Source organism: Anabrus simplex, chromosome 14 (genome assembly GCF_040414725.1).
Source record: "Anabrus simplex isolate iqAnaSimp1 chromosome 14, ASM4041472v1, whole genome shotgun sequence".
Lineage (NCBI taxonomy): Eukaryota > Metazoa > Arthropoda > Insecta > Orthoptera > Tettigoniidae > Anabrus > Anabrus simplex.
In genome coordinates, this window is record NC_090278.1 from 24,886,481 (window position 1) to 24,911,763 (window position 25,283).

The 25,283-nt window shown below is 39.7% G+C and overlaps 1 protein-coding gene across 1 annotated transcript in view; it reads left to right on the plus strand.

Annotated features, from left to right (window-relative positions):
• LOC136885391 (pseudouridine-5'-phosphate glycosidase) overlaps window positions 1–25,283 on the plus strand; it is a 228,461-nt gene that overhangs the window by 75,830 nt on the left and 127,348 nt on the right. Inside the window, exon 8 of the mRNA XM_067157904.2 lies at window positions 22,017–22,092. Coding sequence (XP_067014005.2) covers window positions 22,017–22,092 — 76 coding nt within the window. The remainder of the gene's footprint in view (window positions 1–22,016; window positions 22,093–25,283) is intronic.

Below are 25,283 nucleotides of genomic sequence, written 5' to 3' on the forward strand. Positions count from 1 at the left end.
CCCTGAGATTCGTTAAAAGGGGGTTCTACTGAACGCTATTAAATTTAAGGTTAGGTTTCAGCATAAAAATAATTACGATGAAAACAAAGAAACAAGTGTTTACAATTATAATTAATGAAATAAATAAAGAAATAATACATTTTTGGAACACCAACATAGTAAAACATCAAGGAAAAATGTTCTTAGAAACGCAAACTATACAAATTGCTTACAATTATTTTTAAAGTTATCGTAGGAATGTCCCACATCTGGGCGATTTGCACACGTTTCATGTGTGGATTAGTATCCACTTTCTCAATAAAATTTAATTTTTCATCATGTATAAACTGTCTAGTTTTCTTCTTCTCCATAACTGAATGTCCTGCAAACCACTATGCGTAAGTACAGTTGGCCTAATTTATGTACATTTTTATTCAGATCACTTACGAATGTGAAATAAAGCATCAACACGTCAGATGAACTACTCTTGCACAATCACAGCAAAGACTGGCTTGGGACTGACTCTACCTGCAGCTGTAGGCCGACACGCTAAGGCCTTGAAGTTAAGTTCTCTAATAAATCTTTACCCAGGCCAGTTGTCGCTGGCGCGTAGTGCGCGCAACGTGGTCGGGAACGCTAATTTAAATTTCTTATGGTGGGAGTTACTAACGTACTAAAGAGTGATGTGAATGTGCTATCGAGGTTTCTTTAGCATGTATTTAATAACACTTGGACTGCAACTTTGGAATAATGATGTAAGAATCAGGGCAGCTAGTCTTAACCAGTTTCGACTGTAGTCAGGTAGTCACTAGGGCCCACATTTTTTTGTAATATCAAGGTGCAAATAAAAATATAGTGAATATCAGCTAAATTTGTAATATTCATAAAATATGTAGTAGGCATTCAATTTATAAAGATGTTCATGTATTTTCTTATGACTTACGAGACAATATAAAATTGTTTCAAATACTTCCATATTTTAGGACAATGTTCTTGTCGTTGCTTTAGATAATTTACATCATCTACTGTTTTCTCATTTTGATAGTAAGTGTAGTTACTTAATCATCATCATCATCATCATCATCATCATCATCATCATCATCATCATCTTGAACCATCTCCAGTTGTTTGGGTGTGGTAAACGAGCGTCCTCCATCTTATCCTGTCCTTGTACCACTCTTCTTCCACTAACTTGTCCCAATCATGACCTCTCTGCAGTACGTTTTTCTTGACTAGATCTATTCACTTCTTTCGTGGCCTACCGAAGGTTCATCTTCCTTTTACTTTTCTGTAAAATTCCTCCCTTGCATTTCTGTTCTGTTACCCTCTTCATGTAAGCAAACCACTTCAGTATTGATACCTTGAGGAGTGAACCATCTTCTACTTCTTCTCTAATCTTCTCATTTCTGATCTTGTCTTGCTGAATCATAGTAGAGAGGAACTTCATTTCAGCTGCTTGGAGTTTAGAATTATCTCTATTGGTTAGTATTGTGGTCAGTGGCGGCGTGTGAATAAAGCGTCTGGGGGTTCACTGCTTTGGAAATTAAGCTGTTCAAATTTATTGTAACTTGATGTTTACATAGATGTAAAATAGTGTTATTGCTTGATTAGCAACATGACTTTCCTTTTAAGGCACATGGCTGCAGCTTCAAGAAGTTACTAAAACAGCGAGGAATGACAGAGAATATAAGTTGCAATTACTCTAAGATGATCCATTTTCCTCTGATTTTGAGGACGTAGCTTGTGTAGGAATAATTGCTTCAACAACGTCTTAGGTAGACTACTGTGATTTATGCCTTGACATATTTTGCTGTTTTAATAAAACACGTATTACTGTACTATTTTAAAGTTTAATTAATAGCATAAACTTAGGCTACGTACGCCTTTGATGCTTTACAAATCATAGTTACAGAAATTTTCTGGTTCATTGTGGTTAGTTACATCAGAACCAGAAAATCGTGAAATTAAAATCATTTCAAAACCTAACACATTCAGCAAATATTAACCGCTTGCTCTGACACTGCTTTGGCTAATTTTTGGACTGCTCAATGTAACTCGCGTGTATCGCTGGTCCAGTCACCAGTGATTCCTCGGCTATGTTCTCCTTGTTCCTCATAGCCCCTTGCCTTGCGCACCCTCCTTACGTCTCATGGCCCCGCATCCTCAGTCTTGAAATTGAACCCCTTCGCTGCTTTCAGAGATCAACCAAGTGTTGATGTCAGAATTATCTCTATGTGCGTGAATATACAGAGTTGATTAAAGTAATAGGCTCTTGATAAACCATTTTACTAAGTTATCTATTTCTCGGGGAGGGGGTTTCACTGAACCACTGAGCATATACAGTAGAACCTTGATAATTTGAAATCGGTTAATTCAAAATCTCGCCTAATTCAAAGCAGTTCTCTTTCCCCGAAACACGAGGTACGGTTTTGCATGTTAACCAAAATTCAGACTTTTAATTCGAAACTACCTTTACATTTTGAAAAAAAAATAGTAATTTACAGAGTAATTTAAATTCAAATGCATCATGAAGGAACGCGTCTTCCAGAACGTGCAGGGGTAACTTTGCGCACTTTTGCCTACTTCGGCGTGTCTACAGTGTGCTTCGTATCTGCTATGTTCGAGCGGAATCATAATTATTTTTATTTAGCCTAGGCCTATAATCAATTCGTATGCACCAAAAATTATTGTCAATGCCGATGAAACTGCATTGTTTGTTTTATTTTTTTAAATGCTGTGGCCAAACGGACTTACGGTTTTAAAGGAGAGAATTGCCAGCCGGGAAATGTACTGTGTTGCTATGCAGTGCACACGGAAGCGAGAGACTTCCTTTCCCTGTTACAGGAAAGTTTTAAAAGCCGCGATGTTTTAAGGGCATCGGGCACTTTCCTTGCCAGTACAAGGCATCTAAAAATGCAAACAGTACAGTATTCCAAGAGATAAAGCATTTCCACAGGGGAACCAGCATAATTTTTCTTCATCTTTGAATCGTGTTTTTTCTTCCTTTCGTTTCGTGAGGTAATGTTTGTCATTGTTTTATACAGATGCATTAATTGAATAATGTAAATGCACCTTGTTGGATGCGTTATTTTCCGAAATAGTGTTTTTTATGGCCTTTGAAAAGTTTAAACTTAGAATCAAGGCGATTGCATGCATTAATGGGTCTTGGATGGGAAATCGTACAAGTATAGTCACTGTACTATTGTTGTAATGTGGATGGAAGTGGGAGACTTTCTCCCCTCGTCATAGGAAAGTTTGATAATCCGCAATGTTTTAAGGGCATCGGGTATGTTTTGTGCAAGAACAAGGCATCTAAAATGCATACAGTACAGTAATCCAATGAATAAAGCACTTGCGCAGGGGAGTCAGTATAGATTTCTCCTCGTGTTTGAATCATGTTTTCTTTCTTTTGATTTAATTGCGTGAGGTTATGTTTGCCAGTGAGTTATCCAAGTGCATTATTTGAATACTGTAAATGCACGTTGTTGGATATGTTTTGGAAATAGTTTTTCCAAGCCATTTGTGAGTTTTAAACTGTGAATCAAGGTTAATTGCATGCAGTAACGGGTCTTAGAATATATTGTGATGCCGCAAGGGTTGGCATTTCCGAAGTACGTGTTGGCAGTTAATTCGAAATCACGTAATTCGAAGTCCGATATTTGCGTCCCAACGACTTCGAATTAACGAGGTTTTACTGTAGAATGCGCCGCCACTGGTTGTGGTTTCGAGACCATATCTAAGATAATTATTTCTAACATATAACATTTCAGTTTCTTCAGAATTACCCTCTTACATTAGATATTATTAAAGAAAATAAATACAAACAACTTGCCATAAAAGAAACTAAAACTCAAAAGATCATGTGATTTAGATGGAACACCTCCATATTTAATTATGGCATGTTCAGAGGTATTGTTCAAACCTCTTCTTACCAAGACTCAAAAGTGTCCAAACATTTGGAAGACAAGTGAAGTTTGCCCAATTTTTAAATGTGGAGAATATCAACCTATTTGTTTTTTTATGCGCACCAGCTTCATTTTAGAACAACTTTTATATTACTGTACCTACAACCACGTAAGAAGCAGCCATCATTTTCCAGCTCCAGTTTCCTGGGTGCGGTGTACAAGCGCTCGCCACTTCTTCTTGTCAAGGTATAGTTTCTGTTCCTCTTTGTCCTCCAAATTGGCATTCCTCTTGCTGACCTCCGATTTCACTGTGTCTATCCATCTATTCCTTGCTCTCCGAACTGGCCTCTCCCCTTTCACTTCTCTGTCAAAGTAATTCGTTGCTGCTCTTGTTCCGTCCATCCTCGTAACATGTCAGAACCACTGTAGCCTGTGTCCTAAACGCTTGCTAACAGGTATTTTGATGCCAGCCTCCTTCCAGTTTGCTTTAGTTCTAATCTTGTCCTTCGTGGTTTTTTTTGGTTCATTGTTCTCATGAATTTAATTTCTTTTGACTGGATTTTACTGTTTGCCTTGTTATGCAGGGTACGTGTTTTGAGTCCATATGTGAGAACTGGAATGAAGTAGGTATAAAACATGGCCACTTTTGCTTTCTGGGGTATTTTATCATCCCAGAGTAGATTTCTCACTTGAAAATAAAATTGAGAAGCTTTTTGAGACCTATTAAGTATTTCTTGGTTTACTGTGAAGTTAGAAGCAGACTGCCGTAGAGTTCCCTCCAGGAAAATGTTTGAATCTGTGCCTTTCCTGTTGATAGTAGTTTCAACAGTTTTACTGATGTTTAGTCCATATTTATTAAACTTGCCTTCTCCGTTACTTACTAAATAAACAAATTAAGTCCATAAAGTGAATACTTCAGATATATATATATATAAAAGGAATAATTTTGTGTGGCTATTTCTAGCCGGGTGCAGCTCTTGTAAGGCAGACCCTCCGATGAGGGCGGACGGCATCTGCCATGTGTAGATAACTGCGTGTTATTGTGGTGGAGGATAGTGTTATGTGTGGTGTGTGAGTTGCAGGGATGTTGGGGACAGCACAAGCACGCAGCCCCCGAGCCATTGGAATTAACCAATGAAGGTTAAAATCCCCGACCCGGCCGGGAATCGAACCTGGGACCCTCTGGACCAAAGGCGAGCACGCTAACCATTTAGCCATTCACTGTAAATTGCAGAGTATATGTCCAACACTTGTCCCATTTCTTCACGAGGTCGGGTATGAGGCGATATAAATCTTCATAGCGAGCTGTTATGATTGGATGCCCTTTCTGACATCAGCCTCATCTGAGTGTTAATGAGATGAACGACATGATATATGATAGTAGGAAGGGTGAGGGTGAAACGCGTTGCTGGCACATAGCCTACTCCTGTCAAATAGCACCAAGGGGTCTGCCCAAGGCTTAACGTCTCCATCCGATGGACCAGTCACCATCAACATTATTATGTCCCCTCACTCCATATGAACACTGCGGAGAGGTTTGGAATTCAATCCTGGCTTTTGACACACAATCTAGTGATTAGTAATTGTATACCACCATCTCTCCTGCTGGCCAACGTTCTGATGGTGAAAAATTTTTGGGCTCGAACTTGCTAACCACGGTGTCACACCATACAGAATTTAGGCCTTAACGGTCATGGCCACCAGATGTACTGCACTGTAAGTCACTGAGTATTTTACACATGTGGTGTTTTAGCTAATTTTCTGTTGTTCCTATGCCCTGAAAATGAAAAATATGAATGTTACTAAATAAAGTAAATAATTCAAAAATAAGGTTCCTAGAAGGAAACCATAATTTAATTTCATTGATTGCTAATGTTAAAAATATCTAAGCTGTTTAGGCATTTTCCATCATGAAATTAGCAGTGTTTCGCCCCAGTATAGCTGTGGGCTCATCAGTTGGTTGCTACACCTTTCCAAGACGCTGGCGGCTAGTGCGCCATTGAGACACTGCAAGCCTCTTATGTAGGACAATGCAGTGACGGTGCACTAGGAGAAGCAAGTGCCTCCACTTGTATAAATGCCTGCCTCTGGGGCGAAATGCTGGTAATTTCACGATTGAAAATGCATAACGAGCTTAAATATTTTTGACATTTGCAGTCTATGAAATTAAATTATGGTTTCTTTCTGGGAACTTTATTTTTTATATAAAGGCCAAAGGCAGGCATTTATTCAAGGGGAGGCACTTGCTTCCCCTGGTGCAGCATCACTGCATTGTTGTTCATAAGAGGCTTGCAGTGGTGTCTGAACGACGCACTAACCGCCACCATCTTGGAAAGGTGTAGCAACCAACTGATGATCACACTGCTACACTAGGACGAAATGCTGGTAATTTCATGATGGAAATGTTTAAAGAACTTAAAGTTAATGTTGTTTATATGTACAAAAATGTTGCATTATTTGCATAATATGTAAAATAGGTAATATTACTAAGAATATGTCTAAATGTATCAAATGAAACCAGAGTACAACTATATCAAAGCCACGATTTGTCGACATTTTCTGTTGTCTACAAGTAAAGGAATGGAATATGTAATTGTATAAAACTTTAGGCCCTAGTCATCATGAACGTGGAGATTGGTAGGGCAAAATGAAACAATAAAATTGATATGCAGACAGTCTGACTACCGGGCGAGTTGGCCGTGCGCGTAGAGGCGCGCGGCTGTGAGCTTGCATCCGGGAGATAGTAGGTTCGAATCCCACTATCGGCAGCCCTGAAAATGGTTTTCCGTGGTTTCCCATTTTCACACCAGGCAAATGCTGGGGCTGTACCTTAATTAAGGCCACGGCCGCTTCCTTCCAACTCCTAGGCCTTTCCTGTCCCATCGTCGCCATAAGACCTATCTGTGTCGGTGCGACGTAAAGCCCCTAGCAAAAAAAAAAAAAAAAAGACAGTCTGACTGGCATTTAAAAAAATGCTGCACGTGGTAGCGGAGACCATAGTTTTTTAAATTGCTTGATAACAAACTATATGCTGTACCCGTTCAGGAGTTGCCATAAGACAAAGCCTCCTAAATACTTTGGTCTTATAATTAAAAATAAGTTTGTTTGGAAAATCAATAAAAGAAATACTTTGTAGTTACGGTCCGTTGAAGTGATTGCATAATATTGCAACTGAGCAGTAACTGCAACTCTTTACAATAAAGGCATTATTATTTCTTCTTCTTCTTCTTATTTTCATACTGGGCACGTTGGCCATGCGATTAACGGTGCACAGCTGTGAGCTTGCATCTGGGAGATAGTGGGTTCGTGGCCTACTGTTGGCAGCCCTGAAGATAGTTTTCTATGGTTTACCATTTTCACCCCAGGCTGTACCTTAAGTAAGGCCAAGACCACTTCCTTCCCACTCCTAGGCCCTTCCTATCCCATCGTCGCCATAAGACCTATCTGTGTCGGTGCAAGGCAAAACAAATTGTAAAAAAATTCTTCTTCTTTCGTTTCACCCTCTTTGGGGTACGTTGACTCTGTGTGTTGTTCTTTTCTTAGTGCCCAGTATTTTTCATTCTTTCTGATCTTTGTTTCCTCTTGTCTTCTGAGAAAATAGGTTTGCCTTTTAATGTAGATTTGTCTTGGAACCTTATATTTTTGTTTTTAGTTATTTCTTTAGCTGTTCGATCGAATAGTAAGTTTCAATTCTACTAGGTCTTTGTCAGTTTCTTTAAACCAGTTGGGTTTTGTTTTGCAGTTACGGAAAAAGTCAAAGATTTGTCTGGTTAATTTATTAGATTTCATTCTGAGAAGATGACCGTAAAAATTTATCCTTCTTTTTCACATAGTATCTAAGTGTTTTTTAAATTTTCTTGTAGATTGTTTCATTCTTGATGTACTGTAGGCCTATATCCTGAAATTTTGGTCCTGTGATCTTTCTTAAAATTTTCCTGTCTTTTAGCTCGAGTTTCTCCATCTGGCGTTTCAAATTCATGTTTAATGTTTCTGCTGTGTGTAGTGCTTCTAGTTTAATCACTGTTTTATAAGTTTAATTTTGGATCCCCCATGAAAGGGATTTCTTGTTGTATGTACTGTGTTTTTTGTGTTGGAAGGTCAGTTCAAGTTTATTTTTGCTGGATTCCGTTGCTTTGCATTCCACAGCCTTCCAACTAATCCATTCTCGGAGATATTTTAATGTTTTACTATTTCAATCTTTTGTTCTTATTTTTCTGTTTTAACATACTGTTTCGGTCTCTTAGGACCACGGTCAAGACATGTCAGGCTGTCTGGATTTCCAGTACTCCTTCTTCTTGATAGAGAATGCAGTATTTCACTCATCAGACCACTTTGTGCCAGGCCGTCTTCTCACCCTCTTTCTGAAAGGTCCTTTGTACCATGTACTCCGTTCCTGAACTTACTTTCTTCTTGAACCAGTGTCTCAGATCCTCCTTCATGCAGTTGCTCATGGATGGTACATTTATTTCAGAGTCTTGAGAAGATCAAGAATTCTCCAACATATCCCTGTGTTCAAGACAGATGTCCATAAAACATAAGATGGTTCTTCCTTATAACAAGTGGGAAGCTTTTCAAATTTACAAGTGGCGTACTATATTGTTTTAAATTCTCTTTTTTGTACGTCCGGGTATGTTTCACATTTCAGTTTTGAGGGTGGTGATATGTAACTTGTGTCTTGTTCCACCGTTTGTTAGCAGCACACGCCTGGGGCCAACAAATGCACTCGTTTTCATAGCCTTTTCATAACAGCATTGTCAGTGTAGGAGCACACAACATGGAAAGCAACTGTCAGGGACAGCGCTATACGAATTGGTTGCCATGGAAAGAAGGCGTGACCACTGCAGAAATTCATCAGCGCTTGGTGGCAGTCTGTGGAGAACATACACCTTCACGGAAAACAGTTTACAACTGGATGGAACTGGATGGAAGGTTGGAAAATAGTGCTCATGGTAATGGATCCATGCCTCATCACCAGTCACAGCCTAGCCATGAAGTCAGCTGGGTCTTGATCATGGTGCTGCAAAAGTTCTCTGCACATGTCCACCTACCTCTGCTTTTTGTCGGCTTCACACGATCAACCGTGTCCAGGGTGTATCGTGAATGGTTGAATGTGGGTGTCACCGTCCACAACAGACGAACGACCGGCTGTCCAGTCTCGTGGATGGCACCTTCCCCAACCGTAAGTGGCTGTGCACGATCCGCTGCAGGGTGTTTCGGCTAATTCCCGTGGCTGCCTCCATTTCCGTAAATGTGATGCATTTGTTTCCTTGGATAGCCTGTTCGACCCGGGCAATGTTGGCTGGTGTTGACACAGTCACATTCCTTCCAGAACTGGTTCCCTTGTCCACCAATGTGCGTCATGTTTTCCAACCTTCCACCCAGTTGTAAACTGTTTTCCGTGATGGCGCATGTCCTCCACAGACTGCCAAGTGCCAATGAATTTCTGCAGTGGTCACGTCTTCTTTCCATAGGAACAATTTTGTATAGCGCTCTCCCTGACCGTTGCTTTCCATGTTGTGTGCTCCTACGCTGACAGTGTTGTTATATAATGGCTATGAGGAGTGCATTCGTTGGCCCCTGTTCATGTGCTGGTACCAAACAGTGGAATAAGGCACTAGTTACACGTCACCACCCTCAAAAGTGAAATGTGATACCTGGATGTACAAGAGAAGTGTAAGACAATATAGTATGCTTTCGTAGAATACACCTCTGCATTTGACCTCAGGTGAGATTCGCTCTCAGAATTTTGTCGGGCCTGAGGATCTTCCTTCACAGTTTCCTTGCTTGTCATTCAAATTCTCTCTATCTCACCGAGCTGAGTGAGGGCCTAGCATTCAGCAGCATATAGGGCTGCAGGACATATTACTGTCATGTAGTGACGGTACTTGTCCTGTCATAGGATCGTTCCAGACTGGCAAGTGGGTTTGCAGGGGTGAAAAGCTGTCTGTTTTTATATGTTTAGCCCAATATTTCATAATTTCTTTACTTTGTACATTATTCATTATTTTCAAAGAGAAATTCTTCGCACAAGAACACTACTACTGTACTGTACACTGACTGAGCAAATGTCATGGGATAGCGGAGCACTGATGCGCAGGTGTGTTGTCTGCGCACCACACGCCCCCTCTGCCAGCGCAGTTGTATATGAGACCTTGAGAGCAGTGGCTGTGCATGTGACAGGTGTAACATGGAACGTCGTCGTGAATTGACACCGTTCGAACGGGGTATGGTGGTCGGTGCCCGATGGATGGGAAGTGCGATTTCGGAAGTGGTGCGGGAATTCAGCTTCACACGATCAACCCCCCTGTGGGTGGGGGCGGTAGAATAACACCCACGGTATCCCCTGCATGTCGTAAGAGGCGACTAAAAGGGGCCTCAGGGGCTCTGAACTTTGGAGCGTGGGTTGGCGACCACGGGGCCCTCAGCTGAGTCCTGGCATTGCTTCCACTTACTTGCGCCAGGCTCCTCACTTTTATCTATCCTATCCGACCTCCCTTGGTCAACTCTTGTTCTTTTCCGACCCCGGCGCTATTAGGTTTGCAAGGGCTAGGGAGTCTTTCATTTTCACGCCGTTCGTGGCCCTTGTCTTCCTTTGGCCGATACCTTCATTTTTCGAAGTGTCGGACCCCTTCCATTATTTCCCTCTGATTAGTGTTATATAGACGATGGTTGCCAAGTTGTACTTCCTCTTAAAACAATAATCACCACCACCACCACCTCACACGATCAACCGTGTCCAGGGTGTATCATGAATGGTTGAATGCGGGTGTCACCGTCCACAACAGATGAACAACTAGCCATCCAGCCACCCTCGATGAATGTGACCGGCGACATCTGAGACGGATTGTCAATAGTGACAGACGGGCAACCGTACAATAAATCACGGCTCAATTCAACACAGGCCGTACTAGACACGTCTCCCAGTGGACAATCCGTAGGAACATGGGTTCTACGGGGTATGGGAGCCGACGCCGCACACGGGTGCCACTGTTAACCCAACGTCATCGGCACAACGACGCGCATTTGTCGCCAATCACCAAGGATGAACGCTGGAACAATGGCGTAACGTGATAGGTCAGATGAATCACGATTTCAACTGCACCATGCCGATGTGAGGCACCGTGTATGGCGCAGACCACATGAAATGATGGATCCCGCCTGCCTCGAAGGTGTGGTCCAGGGCGCTGGTGTCTGTTATGGTCTGGGGTGCATTTTTCTGGTATGGAATGGGCCCCCTAGTTGTTCTGGAAGAGACTTTGAATGGTACATGGTATGTTGAGCTGCTCGGAGACCATCTCCACCCATTTTTGGCCTTCCAGCACCCAGACGGTTCTACGGTGTTTCAAGATGATACCGCGCCGCCACATCGCTCCCACGTCACCCGGGAATGGTTCCAGGAACATGCAACGGAGGTCCAATGACTGCCATGGCCACCCAGGAGCCCCGATATGAACCCTATCGAGCATATCTGGGATGTTCTGGAACGCAGGCTCCGTGCCATGGATCCTGCACCCTCGAACAGACCAGCATTGGCGACCGCTCTGCAAACGATTTGGTGTCAGCTGTGTCCAGAGGACTACCAGGGACTTTATTACAAGTGATGAAAATCATTTTTTGTCCGTATTGAAAGTTTCATAAACTGTATATAGGATAATATCTTTTGTTTATTTCCACCTATTCAATACAGTACAAGATGTTGGCATTAATGTTAAAACATTTTTCAGATGAGACATGTTTTGCCTCCTACTGTGAGGCATCTTCAGTCATTATCAAAAAGCCTTATTATTTTACCAGGCATCTGGTTAAAGATATTCTAAAATGTGTTTGATGATTATAAGAGAGATAAGATTTACATTTGTTATAAAAATGTTCATGAAGTAACTAAAAATCTAATATAGTGATAAAAACATATGTAGTTCTTTGTTGAATAGGACTTTGTTTGATTGTACTATAGTAAAAAAGGTGGCTTGAAGCCGTAGTCATTAATAGATGTCTAATACATAGTGGAAGGCATAAAAATCAGTTCTATGAGAATATACATTACATTCAAATGATACTAAAAACTGGTGGATTCATAGGTAGTACATATAAAATGTTCAATGAAATAACTAAAGATCTAATATAGTGATAAACACATATGTAGTTCTTTGTTGAATAGGACGTTGTATGATTGTACGGCTTGAAGCCGTAGTCATTAATAGATATCTAATACATAGTGGAAGGCATATGAAATCAGTTCAATTAGAATATATAATACATTCAAATGATACATAAAAACCGGTAGATTCATAAGCAGTACATTTAAAAATGGAGGCGTCATGTGACTATAAATGACAGTTGATGGCTTAAAGCCGTAGTCAATGTATAGTATAGGTCAAATAACTGCTAATATATGGTAAAAAGATATAAGTCAAAATATAAAGCTGAGTATAAAAATATGAAGGAAAAACATTCCAATTGCTTGACAAAAGTTACTTGACGTTGGCGTGCATTTGTCTGTGATATTTATTGGTCAACAGTTCATAGGTTATTTTAGATTTATTCGGCAAGATTGCGTTGACAAGAAGTCCACCAGATGTTTATAGTTGGCCTAATTTGTATTAAGTCATCAAGAAAGTTGCAGAGATGATGATGGGCTGAAATTCTCAACGTTGGTATGGTTTTTTTGACGTGAAGGTTGGAGAGCTGTTGTTTTCTTCTTCGATGACAATATATTTTATAAAAAAACGTTGATTGTTTTACTTTATACTATTGAAGAGTATTATGGAAGTTTGATGGGGTTGTTGAATTATTGTTATAGATTGGTTCTATGGCGTTGTAGGCCCGTTTGACATGCTGTGTGATGCGCTGTTAGGATACTAATGGTCACAATAATTCAACAACCCCATCAAACTTCCATAATACTCTGCAATAGTATAAATTATCACAATCAACGTTTTTTCATAAAATATATTGTCATCGAAGAAGAAAACAACAGCTCTCCAACCTTCACGTCAAAAAAACCATACCAACGTTGAGAATTTCAGCCCATCATCATCTCTGCAACTTTCTTGATGACTTAATACAAATTAGGCCAACTATAAACATCTGGTGAACTTCTTGTCAACGCAATCTTGCCGAATAAATCTAAAATAACCTATGAACTGTTGACCAATAAATATCACAGACAAATGCACGCCAACGTCAAGTAACTTTTGTCAAGCAATTGGAATGTTTTTCCTTCATATTTTTATACTCAGCTTTATATTTTGACTTATATCTTTTTACCATATATTAGCAGTTATTTGACCTATACTTTAAACATTGACTATGGCTTTAAGCCATCAACTGTCATTTATAGTCACATGATGCCTCCATTTTTAAATGTACTGCTTATGAATCTACCGGTTTTTATGTATCATTTGATTGTATTATATATTCTCATTGAACTGATTTCATATGCCTTCCACTATGTATTAGACATTTATTAATGACTACGGCTTCAAGCCGTACAATCATATGACGTCCTATTCAACAAAGAACTACATATGTGTTTATCACTATAGTAGATCTTTAGTTATTTCATTGAACATTTTATATGTACTACCTATGAATCCACCAGTTTTAGTATCATTTGAATGTAATGTATATTCTCATAGAACTGATATTTTATGCCTTCCACTATGTATTAGACATCTATTAATGACTACAGCTTCAAGCCACCTTTTTTACTATAGTACAATCAAACGAAGTCCTATTCAACAAAGAACTACATATGTTATATGTTATATGTTATATGTTTTTATCACTATATTAGATTTTTAGTTATTTCATGAACATTTTTATAACAAATGTAAATCTTATCTCTCTTATAATCATCAAACACATTTTAGAATATCTTTAACCAAATGCCTGGTAAAATAATAAGGCTTTTTGATAATGACTGAAGATGCCTCACAGTAGGAAGCGAAACATGTCTCATCTGAAAAATGTTTTAACATAAATGCCAACATCTTGTACTGTATTGAATAGGTGGAAATAAACAAAAGATATTATCCTATATACAGTTTACTAGGGACTTGTCGACTCACTTCCACTGCGTCTCACTGCAGTTCGCAGGGCCAGAGCAGGCCCCGCATGCTATTAGGTGACTATGTCATGACATTTGCTAAGTCAGTGTATATGCTAAAAAGTTGTCGTATGTATGTCCACATAAGTGACCTACAGCTGCCACTCAAGCTGCTATCACCATCAACTGCTTGGAATTTCAATGTGTTGACAGTGAGTGATTAATATTTAGGTGGGAGCAATGCTAAGAGAGCACTTGGAATGAGCAGATAAAGGCTAAGTTAGGAATAAAGGTGTACGCATAAACAGACTTTGGTGGTGGGATTATTTCAGGTGAATGGAGAATAATAGTATAGCCGGTTGTGAAGCGCAAGAGAAATAGACTGAACAAGGTTAGAATCAGATTTTAATGGTAAGAATTGTGGAAATAACTGAGTCTAGTTGCAAACAGAGGACTATGAATGTGCTTTAGTGTTTTAAAAATTGGTTGAGGTATTTCTAGCCTGGCAGAAATTGAGTCACACCACCTCTGCTCCAATAAAACCATCAAAACTGTCCCAACACCTAGCCAGTATCCACACCAGTCCCCCTTTGAACCCCGTCGAAAATACCCTCACCCAGTTACATTAGAGAAATTTAGGTATTATCCTCAATATTTAGGAATTCAGTAGAACCTCGATAATTTGAAATCGGTTAATTCAAAATCCTGCCTAATTCGAAGAAACTCTTGTTCCCGGAAACATGAGATACGGTTTTACATGTTATTTAAATTGTTTAATTCGAAATACGGATAATTCGTAATTTGAAGTACAATGTCGGCCCCCTTACCGAAATTCAGACTTTTAATTCGAAACTGCCTTTACATTAAAAAAAATAGTATGTTACAAAGTAATTTAAATTCAAAATTTATCCGTGTCATGATAGAACGCGTCTTCTGCACTTTCATACACTTCGGTATGTCTGCAGTGTGCTTCATAATTGCTAAGTTCGAGTGAAATCAGAATTCTTTTGTATTTAACGTTTTAAGGAATGCCGTAATATCACGCAGCAGGCAGTGAGCGGAGAAATGCGAACACTGGCGATGCCAACAATTGACGAAAAAGCTTGGCTCATGTAATCAATTCATAGGCACCGAACAATATTGTCATTGCTGATGAAACTGCATTGCTTTCTTTTAATGCCGAGCCCAAACGGTCTTACGGTTTTGAAGGAGAAAGTGCCAGCCGGGAAATCGTACAAGGGTGAGGGTCATTGTACTGTTTTGCAATGCACACGGAAATGAGAGAATTCCTCCACTTGTCATAGGGAATTTCGATAAGCCACAATGTTTTAAGGGCATCAGGCACTTTCCGTGCATGTACAAGGCACCTAAAAATGCAGATGGTAGAGTAATCCAAAAAATAATGCATTTGCACAGGGGAACCAGCCTAATTTATCCTCGTCTTTAAATCGTGTGATTTTATTTCTTTCGTTGCGTGAGGTTATGTTTGTCAGTGATTTATCCAAGTGAATTATTTGAACATTGTAAATATTGGATACATTTCGGAAATCGTTTTTTCCATGCCATTTGAAAGGTTTAAACTGTGAATCAAGGTGATTGCGTGCACTAATGGGTCTTAGAATACTTTGTGACACGGCAAGTGTTTACATTTCTGAAGTATGAGAGAAGTGCCATGGTGGGAAATCGTACAAGGATAGAGTGCCGTGACTGTATTGTGTTGTCATGCAGAAGGAAGTGAGAGACTTTCTCCCCTCGTCATAGAAAAGTTCGATTAGCCATGATGTTTTAAGGGCATCGGGTACTTTCTGTGCAAGTACAAGGCATCTACCCCTATGTATAATGCATACAGTACAGTACAGTAATCCAATGAATAAAGCACTTGCACATGGGAGCCAGCATAGATTTCTCCTCGTCTTTGAATCTTGGTTTTTTCTTTCTTTTTTCTTTCTTTCTTTCTTTCTTTCTTTCTTTCTTTCTTTCTTTCTTTCTTTCTTTGCGAGAGGTTATGTTTGTCAGTGAGTTATCCAAGTGCATTATTTGAATATTCTAAATGCATCTTCTTGGATGCATTTTGGAAATAGGTCTTTTCCCCCCCTTTTTTTTTTTCATGGCATTTGAATGGTTTAAACTGTGAATCAAGGTTAACTGCATGCGGTAACGGGCCTTAGAATATTTTGTAACACGGCAAGGGTTGGCACTTCTGAATTACGAATTGGCGGTTAATTCGAAATCACGTAATTCGAAGTCCGATTTTTGAGTCCAAATGACTTCAAATTAATAGAATAGAATATAATATAATAGAATAGAATAGAATAGATTTATTTATCATCAACAGGTTATTTCCCAATTAAAGATGATTCAATAAAAGATAATATACAGCAAATACACCTTAAGTAAATAACACTAATTTCCTAAAATAAAAACCAAATTCAAACTAAATCTAAAGACCATTTTATATGCATATTTACAAAAACCTTAAATAAATTAAATAAATAAATAAATAATACTCAATCTCCTTAAATAATTGACATTATTAAACTACATCTAGTAACATTTACATATTTACATATCTTACATATAGGGCCTTACATTCGTGAGGTCATTAGGGCATGTCTGATTTTAGACGGGGGTGAGTGAAAAAGGTCCACTGATTCACCCACCTCATTCAGTGATGTTAGTGCCCTCACAAGCCATGAGTTAGCCCGAGCCACAGTTCTCACTTTAGGCAGATGAAAAATATACTTTTGCCTAGTATTGCGACGAGGAACATGTAATGGAATCAGCTCCAGTAATGTTGAGCAATCCACTCTGTTCGTCAGACACTTATAAAGAAAGAGGGCATTGAAACATCTGCCGCGTGAGTGCAATGTCCTCATGCTCATAGTCTCACAAAAAGACTCGTAATCGGACGAAGAGAGAGAAATACCCAAACCCTTGTAGCTGATCCATTTCATGAACCTTATTTGGACTCTTTCCAAGTTTTGTATTAAATACTGCTGAGAAGGCAGCCACACCTCGCAACAGTATTCTAATGATGGCCTGATTAGAGTGCAAAACAAAATTTTTAGAGTTCTAGGAGAAACAAATTCGGCACAATTTCTTTTCAGAAAGCCAAGTAATTTAAACCCTTTCCTAGAAATCTTGTCTAAATGTTTCTCGAAGGAAAGACCGTAGCAATTTGAAACTGTCACACCAAGATCATTTATTTCATTCACACGAGCTATTTGGTTATTGCGTAAATGGTAAGGGTAATTTACTGGTTCCAACTTGCGTGAAAATGTAATTGCGTTGCATTTTGAAGTATTCAAACCAAGCAGCCACTTTTCACACCAGTTACTTAGAAGGTTTAAGTCAGACTGTAACAACTTACAGTCCAACTCACTATTGATTACCTTAAAGATCTTTAGATCGTCAGCATAGAGAAGGCAATTACTGTGTTGTATAACTGATCTTATATCATTTATGAATATGACAAAGAAAAGAGGGCCAAGTAAAGAGCCTTGGGGGACACCTGAAGTAGGGTGGTACGGCTTTGACCTAATACCATCAGCTTTTACTACGCAAACTCTATTAGTGAGATAGCTTCTAATCCACTCCAAGGCACTTCCTCCTATTCCATATGCTGACAATTTGGTGAGTAGAGCATCATGTTGAACTGAATCAAAGGCTTTGGAGAAGTCCGTATAAACAACATCCACTTGTTGCCTCCTATCCAGAGATTCAGGAATGAAATTGATATACACCGCCATATTGGACACAGTAGAGCGTTTCTGTACAAAACCGTGCTGCGCTATATTAATATACTGTGAAACTGAACTGTACAATCTCCTATACACGATCTTCTCTGCCACCTTTGAAATTAGGGACAATAACACAACAGGCCTATAGTTATCAAACACCATTTTGTCTCCTTTTTTGAACACTGGTATGACATAACCTATCTTCCACTCACACGGAAAATACCCTGACGAGAATGACATATTTATTATGATGCTAAGTGGCCTACCTAGCTCAGACGCACATTCTTTTAATACTACTGCGGGTACGTCATCTGGACCACATGATTTGGAGGTATCCAAAGAAGCAAGAATTGAAGATACCTCTGCTGGAGAGGTCACTATTGAAGTTAGGCCTATATCACACACGGACGAAGCGGATAGATTACACTGTGCGGCAGGTGAGTGATACTTTTCAAAGGTATCTGCAAAACTGTCCAAGATGCTCCTCTTGTCCTGTAATTCTTCCCCGTCCTGAGGCATAGTAGATGGCAGGCGAGATGACCTCCGTTTGTTGTTTACAAAATTCCAGAAACACTTCGGGTTGGCAGCTAATTTCGATTCCATCGAAGTTATATAGTTTCTGTATTTTATGAGCTGAAGACTCTTAAATTCACCGCGTATGGTCGAAAATTGCACATAATCACTATTATGGCCCGTTTTTTTAAACTTCCTTCTTGCCCTCTCCTTTTCTTTTAATTTATCTATTACCTCAGAGTCGTACCAGCATGGATACTTCCGCGTGCTAACTATCCGGGACGGCACAGTGTCTTTTATTACAGCGCGAAGGAAGTCGTAGAAAAGGGTTAACGCCTCGTCAATGGAGGGGGAGTCCTCGATTAAATTCCAGGGACACAACGAAAGGAGATTTCTCATTTGAGGAAAATCGGCCTTAATGAGGTTTTACTGTAATAGTTTTATACCAATGCTCATGTATTGCCTGTAATTCACCTGTAATTTCAATTTGTGACAGTCTTGCCAAATGCTACCTTATGGATACTGAGAGAGTTCAAACGTGTGATATTTTCTGCTCATAAAAATATACACCATTCGAAATTTTGTTACAAAAACAGAGAGACTATTTTTAAGTCATGACACTACCATATCCAGAGCTTCTCCAAGGAACTGCAAGTTAGGTACAAATGTCAGTCACGGAACTGTTCTCGGCGTATCACAGAAGAGTTACAGTGGATGTTTTTAAAATTTTGAAAATGAAATAAAACGTTTTTCTTGAAATTTTTAGATTCATATGTGGAAGAGTTTAATTTACCTCATCCTCATCATCATAATCATTTCTCCCTTTTCCAGCTGACAGCGGGTGGGGGCAAATATGGTTCCTCTCCACTTCATCCTGTCTCTCCACTATTCCTCACCCAACACTGTTCTCCAGTCCAGGTTCCGCTGTCTTATGCTGTTCTTGGAGTCCATCCATGGTGTCCCTCGTCCTCTCTTCCCTGTCATTTGGCTTTACAGTGCTTGTCTTGGCAGTCTTTCTTCGTTCATCCGCCTGACATGTCCAAACTATCTCAATCTGTTCTCTTCCAGTTTGACATTTAGCTCTTTTCATAGGTCTTCATTTCTCACTCTATCCATCCTTGTCTTCTGTACCATACTCCTCAGGAATTTCATTTCAGCTGCCTGTACTGTACTCTCATCTCTGTGTCATTGTCTAGGTTTCTGCTGCATATGCTATGCCCCTTCATTGGAACATCTTTATTCCATATTAATCTCGTAGCTGGTGGTAGAACACACTCCCTAGTTGCATTCTACTAATTTCCATATCAAGTCTTCCATTTCCTGTCAGTTCACTTCCCAGGTACAGTATTCGAAGTGTTCTACAATTTCCAGTTCCTTGTCTCTAATTTTGATAGCCCCTCTTTCTTTTTAACTTCCTCAACTCATCGCCATTGTGTTGCTCTTCTCCACGTTAATCCTCCATCCCCTTTGTTCAATCCTTCTATTCAGTACATTCAGCTGTTGTACCTCCTCCTCATCTTCTCTCCAGATCACATCATTATCTGCAAACATTCATTCTTTTTCCTTTACAATGTCATCCACCATCATTATGAACTGTGAAAGTGACAACACACTCCTTGTTTTAGCCCATTGTCAGTTCCAAACCACCACGAACCTACTACGCTGGCGTAGCAGGGGGAGAGGTGATACTCTCACGTGGCGCGTCCCAGGTGGCGGATAGGGGGGTTCTAACTGGCTCTCTCGTGGACCAAACACACTACCCCCTGTGGGTGGGGGACGCAGATGAAGATACACCCATGGTAACCCCTGCCTGTTGTAAGAGGCGACTAAAAGGGGCCCAAGGAGCTCTCAACTTGGGAATGTGGATTGGCGACCACGGGGCCCTTAGCTGAGTCTTGGCATTGCTTCCACTTACTTGTGCCAGGCTCCTCACTTTCGTCTATCCTGTCCGACCTCCCTTGGTCAACTCTTGTTCTTTTCCAACCTCGATGGTATTAGAGCATTCGAGGCCTAGGGAGTCTTTCATTTTCACGCCCTTCATGGCCCTTGCCTTTCTTCGTCCGTTACTTCATCTTTCAAAGTGACGGATCCCTTCTTTCTTCTTCTTTTCTCTCTCTCTTTAGCCCCTGTGTGTGAGGGACGCAGACGAATAATACGCCTACGGTATCCCCTGCCTGCCATGAGAGGCGATTAAAAGGGGCAACCAAGGGATGATTGAATTAGAACCATCGTACCATCACATGGGGAACACCATGGGTTGCCTGTACTTGTGAGTAGTACCACTATATTAGGTATGAAATAAGTTTGTGATTAGTAGCAGTAAAGAGGCTGGCCTGGGGGTTTCCAGTACGCGTGCGTCGTACCCATGTGAGCAACACCGCGGGCCTGGGCGTTGCCTGTGAGTTGTACCACTATATGAGCGACACCGTGGGTCTGCGTTGCCTGTGATTAGTTCCCACTATGTGAGGAACACCATGGGATAGTACAAGTCCCTGTGGTTAGTACACCTAGGTGAGGAACCTTATCCGTTTGCGTTGGCTATGAGTGGCGCCATTGTGTGAGAAACACCATAGGTCTGCGTTCCCTGTACGAAGTGCAATACTTGTGAGTAGTACCATCTTGTGTGGAACATCGTGAGTCTTCGCCACTTTTGATTAGTACCCCAACATGACAAATACCATGGTTCTACTTTATTTGCGACACGTACCATTCTGAGGGGCCTTAGACCTGGATTTTGGACCCCTTTAGACATCAAGCATCCTCGATTCAGGATTGTGCTTTATGAGTGGTCCTTTGGTCAGTAATAAATTATTTATGATCTTTTTTTGAGTTGGATCCGCTTTTTTTTTTGTTTGCTCGTTTTTTATTGTTGTTTTTTGTTTTTTGGTTCATGTCCATCCATTCCTTCTGCATGGCGATTTTTATTTTTTATTTTGGTCAGTGGATGATTTTGAATTTTTTGTTGTTTCATTTCGTACCATTAGGGGCCGATGACCTCGATGTTAGGCCCCTTTAAACAACAGGCATCATCATCAGTTCCAAACCATTTTGTTCTACCTCCTGTTGTCTTCACACAGCTGTAACCATTATCATATATTACTTTTATCATTGTTATTAGTTCCTTGCCAGTCAGTCATCAATGATCTGCATTTAGGGTGGTCGCCCAGGTGGTAGATTCCCCATCGGTTGTTTACCTCATGTTTACATTTATTTATAATTGAGTGAAGCTTTTAAAAGCAGGAAAGATCATAATATGATGATACAGTTGGAATTCAAGAGGACAGATTGGGGCAAATATTCATTTATAGGATGAGGAGCAAGGGATTGAAAATAATTAAAGGGAAATGTTATGTGTCTTTCCACCTTTTCTCTACGTCCTCTTTCCAATATCCTTTCCATTATCATGGCAACATGGGCGATGGTGGTGATTCCTCGATACTTACCGCACATCTTCTTATCTCCTTTCTTGAATATTGGTAATATAACTCCCTTTTCCCACTCCTCAGGTAATTTTTTTTCTCTTTCCAGACATTGCCTGAGTATTCTATAAGTCGTTTTGAGACCCACTGGTCCTGCAGCCTTTATAATTTATATGGCTATTCCCACAGCTTTCCCCATCTTCATCCTTTTAACTACCTATTCCACCTCTGTCGTTGTAATGTTTGATTCCATTTGTGTTACTTCTATTTCGGCTGCCTGGTTACCTTCTCCACAAGTCTGATTTCTCACATTCAGCATTTCATTGAAATATTCTTTCCATGTTGTTTCGTTTTTTTCTTATTTAGTGTTCATTTTGTTTTTGTTGACTTTAGTTCTTACATCATGACTCAGATATTGCCCTAGTTAAGAACAATGCTAAAGTTGCAGCCCAGCTTGCTGTGGAGTTTCATAAACTTCAGAAGAACAGGTGAGAATCCATTAAATCTACTTAAGAGCAGGATATGACGAGAGGAGTTGGCTGTCAGAGTTGTGTTAGTCATGTCCAGAATAAGAAGGAAGTGCAAGTTTTAAATTTCAGTCATGTCTGTCTACTACATATATGCGCGCATGACAAAAAACGACACAGTAGAATTTAGCCCATTGAAGATTGAGCAGGTGGACACTGTGGACTGAGCATTTTAGTGCGTTTTCACATTTTTATACAAAAATACCTTACTTGCAGTCACAAGCCTATTTTGGATTAAGCAATGTTTGAGCTACACATGCATACCTTGTTTTTCAAACTTGGAGCAAAACCACAAACTTTTATAAAAACCTCTTTTACTTTCATTTTTTAAAAATTTCCACAATGCATATTGAAAGCACGAAAAGTTGCATATTCACACACACCACGGTACATTTATGAAACACAACATACATACTAATCATTGAGAAATGAAAAAATTACATTAATTGTGGAAATTGGCTCTAGTCATCGGCAGCGCGAGACCATGCGGCTATGAAGCTGCCTTGGTAATACCAGATTAGTAGCGTATTTAAATTAAGTTCCACTGCTGCCTGGTATTTTTTTTACTGAACTACAAGCACTGCAGAATTTGTTCGAGCACTCTGCTAATGTTTGTAGTACGTTGAAGCAGATATATAAGCACAAGAACTCAGCGCCGTATGGTGTACATCGCTCGCCTCCACGGAACATTGCCATCAGTGTACGGTGCACAGCACTTGACTTCAGAGTGTTAATGAAAATTAATATTTATAGTCACAGGGGTAGGCACTACAATCCAGGCTATAAATAATTGGAACAGAGTGGTTAGCTTGCCCTTGGGCTGTAACGGTGCATCCTTTACTTCCCATGCTAGTGTGTTGTGAATGGAGACTCTCTCTGCAGTTGCAGATTCCCGATGTCTTTTGATGAAATTACCATTCACACATGTGAGTTCTTCGTTACTGTTCCTAATTTCTTGTGTAATATTCCTCGTCAGTTCCTCTGTAGTGTGAGGATTGTTCCTATAAACTTTATTGTTTATAGTTCTGCACTAATAAAAGTCGCACAAGGTAAGATCAGGGAAACAAGGGGGCCATAATCCTTCAGAAATAACCCTATCACCAAAACATTTTTTACATCATCTAAGGAATGGTCGAGCCACTCTTTTGCAAGTAATCAGAATGAGTTGTATCGCCAACCGTCACAAGGAAACGGCATCAAAAGAAGAAGAAGAAGAATCATTGGCAGTATTGGCTGTAGCAGATTCTTGTTGGAAGTACCCATTGTTCTGTGAAGCTAAGTGGCCATACAAATGAAACCAAACCTCATCAGAACATCATCATTAAATATGGATTATTTAGAGACCAAGCAAATGACGCACCAATTTAGTAATTTTTTTCCTCCGTCAGAACTCCTCGTTTTGGCTTAGGAATTTTAGTGTTAAGCGATATTGTTCTCTTAGTTTATTAACAAGAATGCAGACAGTTTCTCTACTTGGAATTGGAGCACCAGGGAATTTCACATTAATTTTTTTTTTTTACTACTCGTTTGTCACACTAACTCCTCAAAGGTTTTCGGCGACAGAAGGATGTGGATGGGCTAGAATTGTAAAGGAAGCAGCCATAACCTTAATTATACAACCCCAGCATTTGGCTGCTGTAAAAATGGGAAAGCATAGAAAACTGTCTTCATGGTTGCTGATAGTGGGATTTGAACCTACTATGCAAACCCCAAATACAAGCTCACAGGTGTGCAACCCTAACTACGCATTCAACTCGCTCGATACCTGAAATTCTGTACGCACCTGTCTATTCAAATTGGTTTTCACATGTCATAATTTGATTTTCATAATTCCTATGTTGATTTCCCAGTTTCAGTAGCTTTAATTTTAAATTATAACATTTCCGCCCTTTCAACACTTTTAAAATTTATGTAGAATTTTATTCTATCTCATTTTTTTACAGTAATACCAGTTTTGGTCTCTTACTAAGACTATTCTCAGCTACAATTAATAACATTAAAACCTATGCATCATTACAAATGATATAAATGATAAAAAGCTCTGTATTTTAAATTTACAGCCAGGCTGAGTGGCTCAGACAGTTGAGACGCTGGCCTTCTGACCCCATCTCGGCAGGTTCGATCTCGACTCAGTCCAGTGGTATTTGAAGGTGCTCAGATACGTCAGACTCATGTCGGTAGATTTACTGGCACGTAAAAGAATCATATGGGACAACATTCCGGCACCTCGGCATCTCCAAAAACTGTAAAAGAGTAGTTAGTGGGACGTAAAGCCAATATTATAAGTTTGCAATCCTAACTTTTTAGGTTTTGTCTTTGTGAATTAGGAATACCATTTAAGTGTCCACTTTTTTTACACTAAAAACTTTTGTTCTTTGTCCTACACTTTTATGTAAAACACATTAAAGTACTTACTCTTCACTCAAACTTACACCAACTTTAATAGGAGCTATTAAAAACTTATCCACTATCTAATTTAGTCTCTTTGTGAACATACCTCTTGTTTTCATTATAATGCTATCCATGAATAAAATATAAGTCTATAACAGACACTTTCTAAAACATCAAGTATTTGAGAGGTAATAGACTCCTTAAATGGCCTTGTTTGAATTTAGTTCCCTTAGTTTGAGAGGTGGTTTTTACATGCATCTTGCATTAGAACGCTTTTGTTCAGCATGAATTTTTCAGTTACCATTGTATTAGATTCATTTGAGTATTTGCCACACTAATTATCTGATAATTTGGAGACAGGCTAAATTTTAAGACGCTTGTAAATATCTTACACTGATTGATGAAGCATATCGCTGAAAGAGTTGTTCCATGATCAAGCAAATAACTGAAAGGGATAGGTCTATGGGAGTGCGACCTTCACGGGTGAGCTTCAACGTGCTTTCTTGCTCTAGGCAACTCGGCAGCTGCACTGTTCCGGTAACTGCTCTGTAGTTTAGGCCAAGATCTAAAAGTTGATTCTCAAATATCTTTGCCAGTACTGTTCCAATCAATAAATGCTACCTAACAAAAGTGGCAAATAAATTAAAATGTTGATCTTGCAAGGATCCTACAAAGAATAGTCAGGGAAATACCTTATTTTATGATTTTTATTTATGTTCTTGGTCCTGCCTTTGATAATGTTAATCTCACTGAAGAATCCT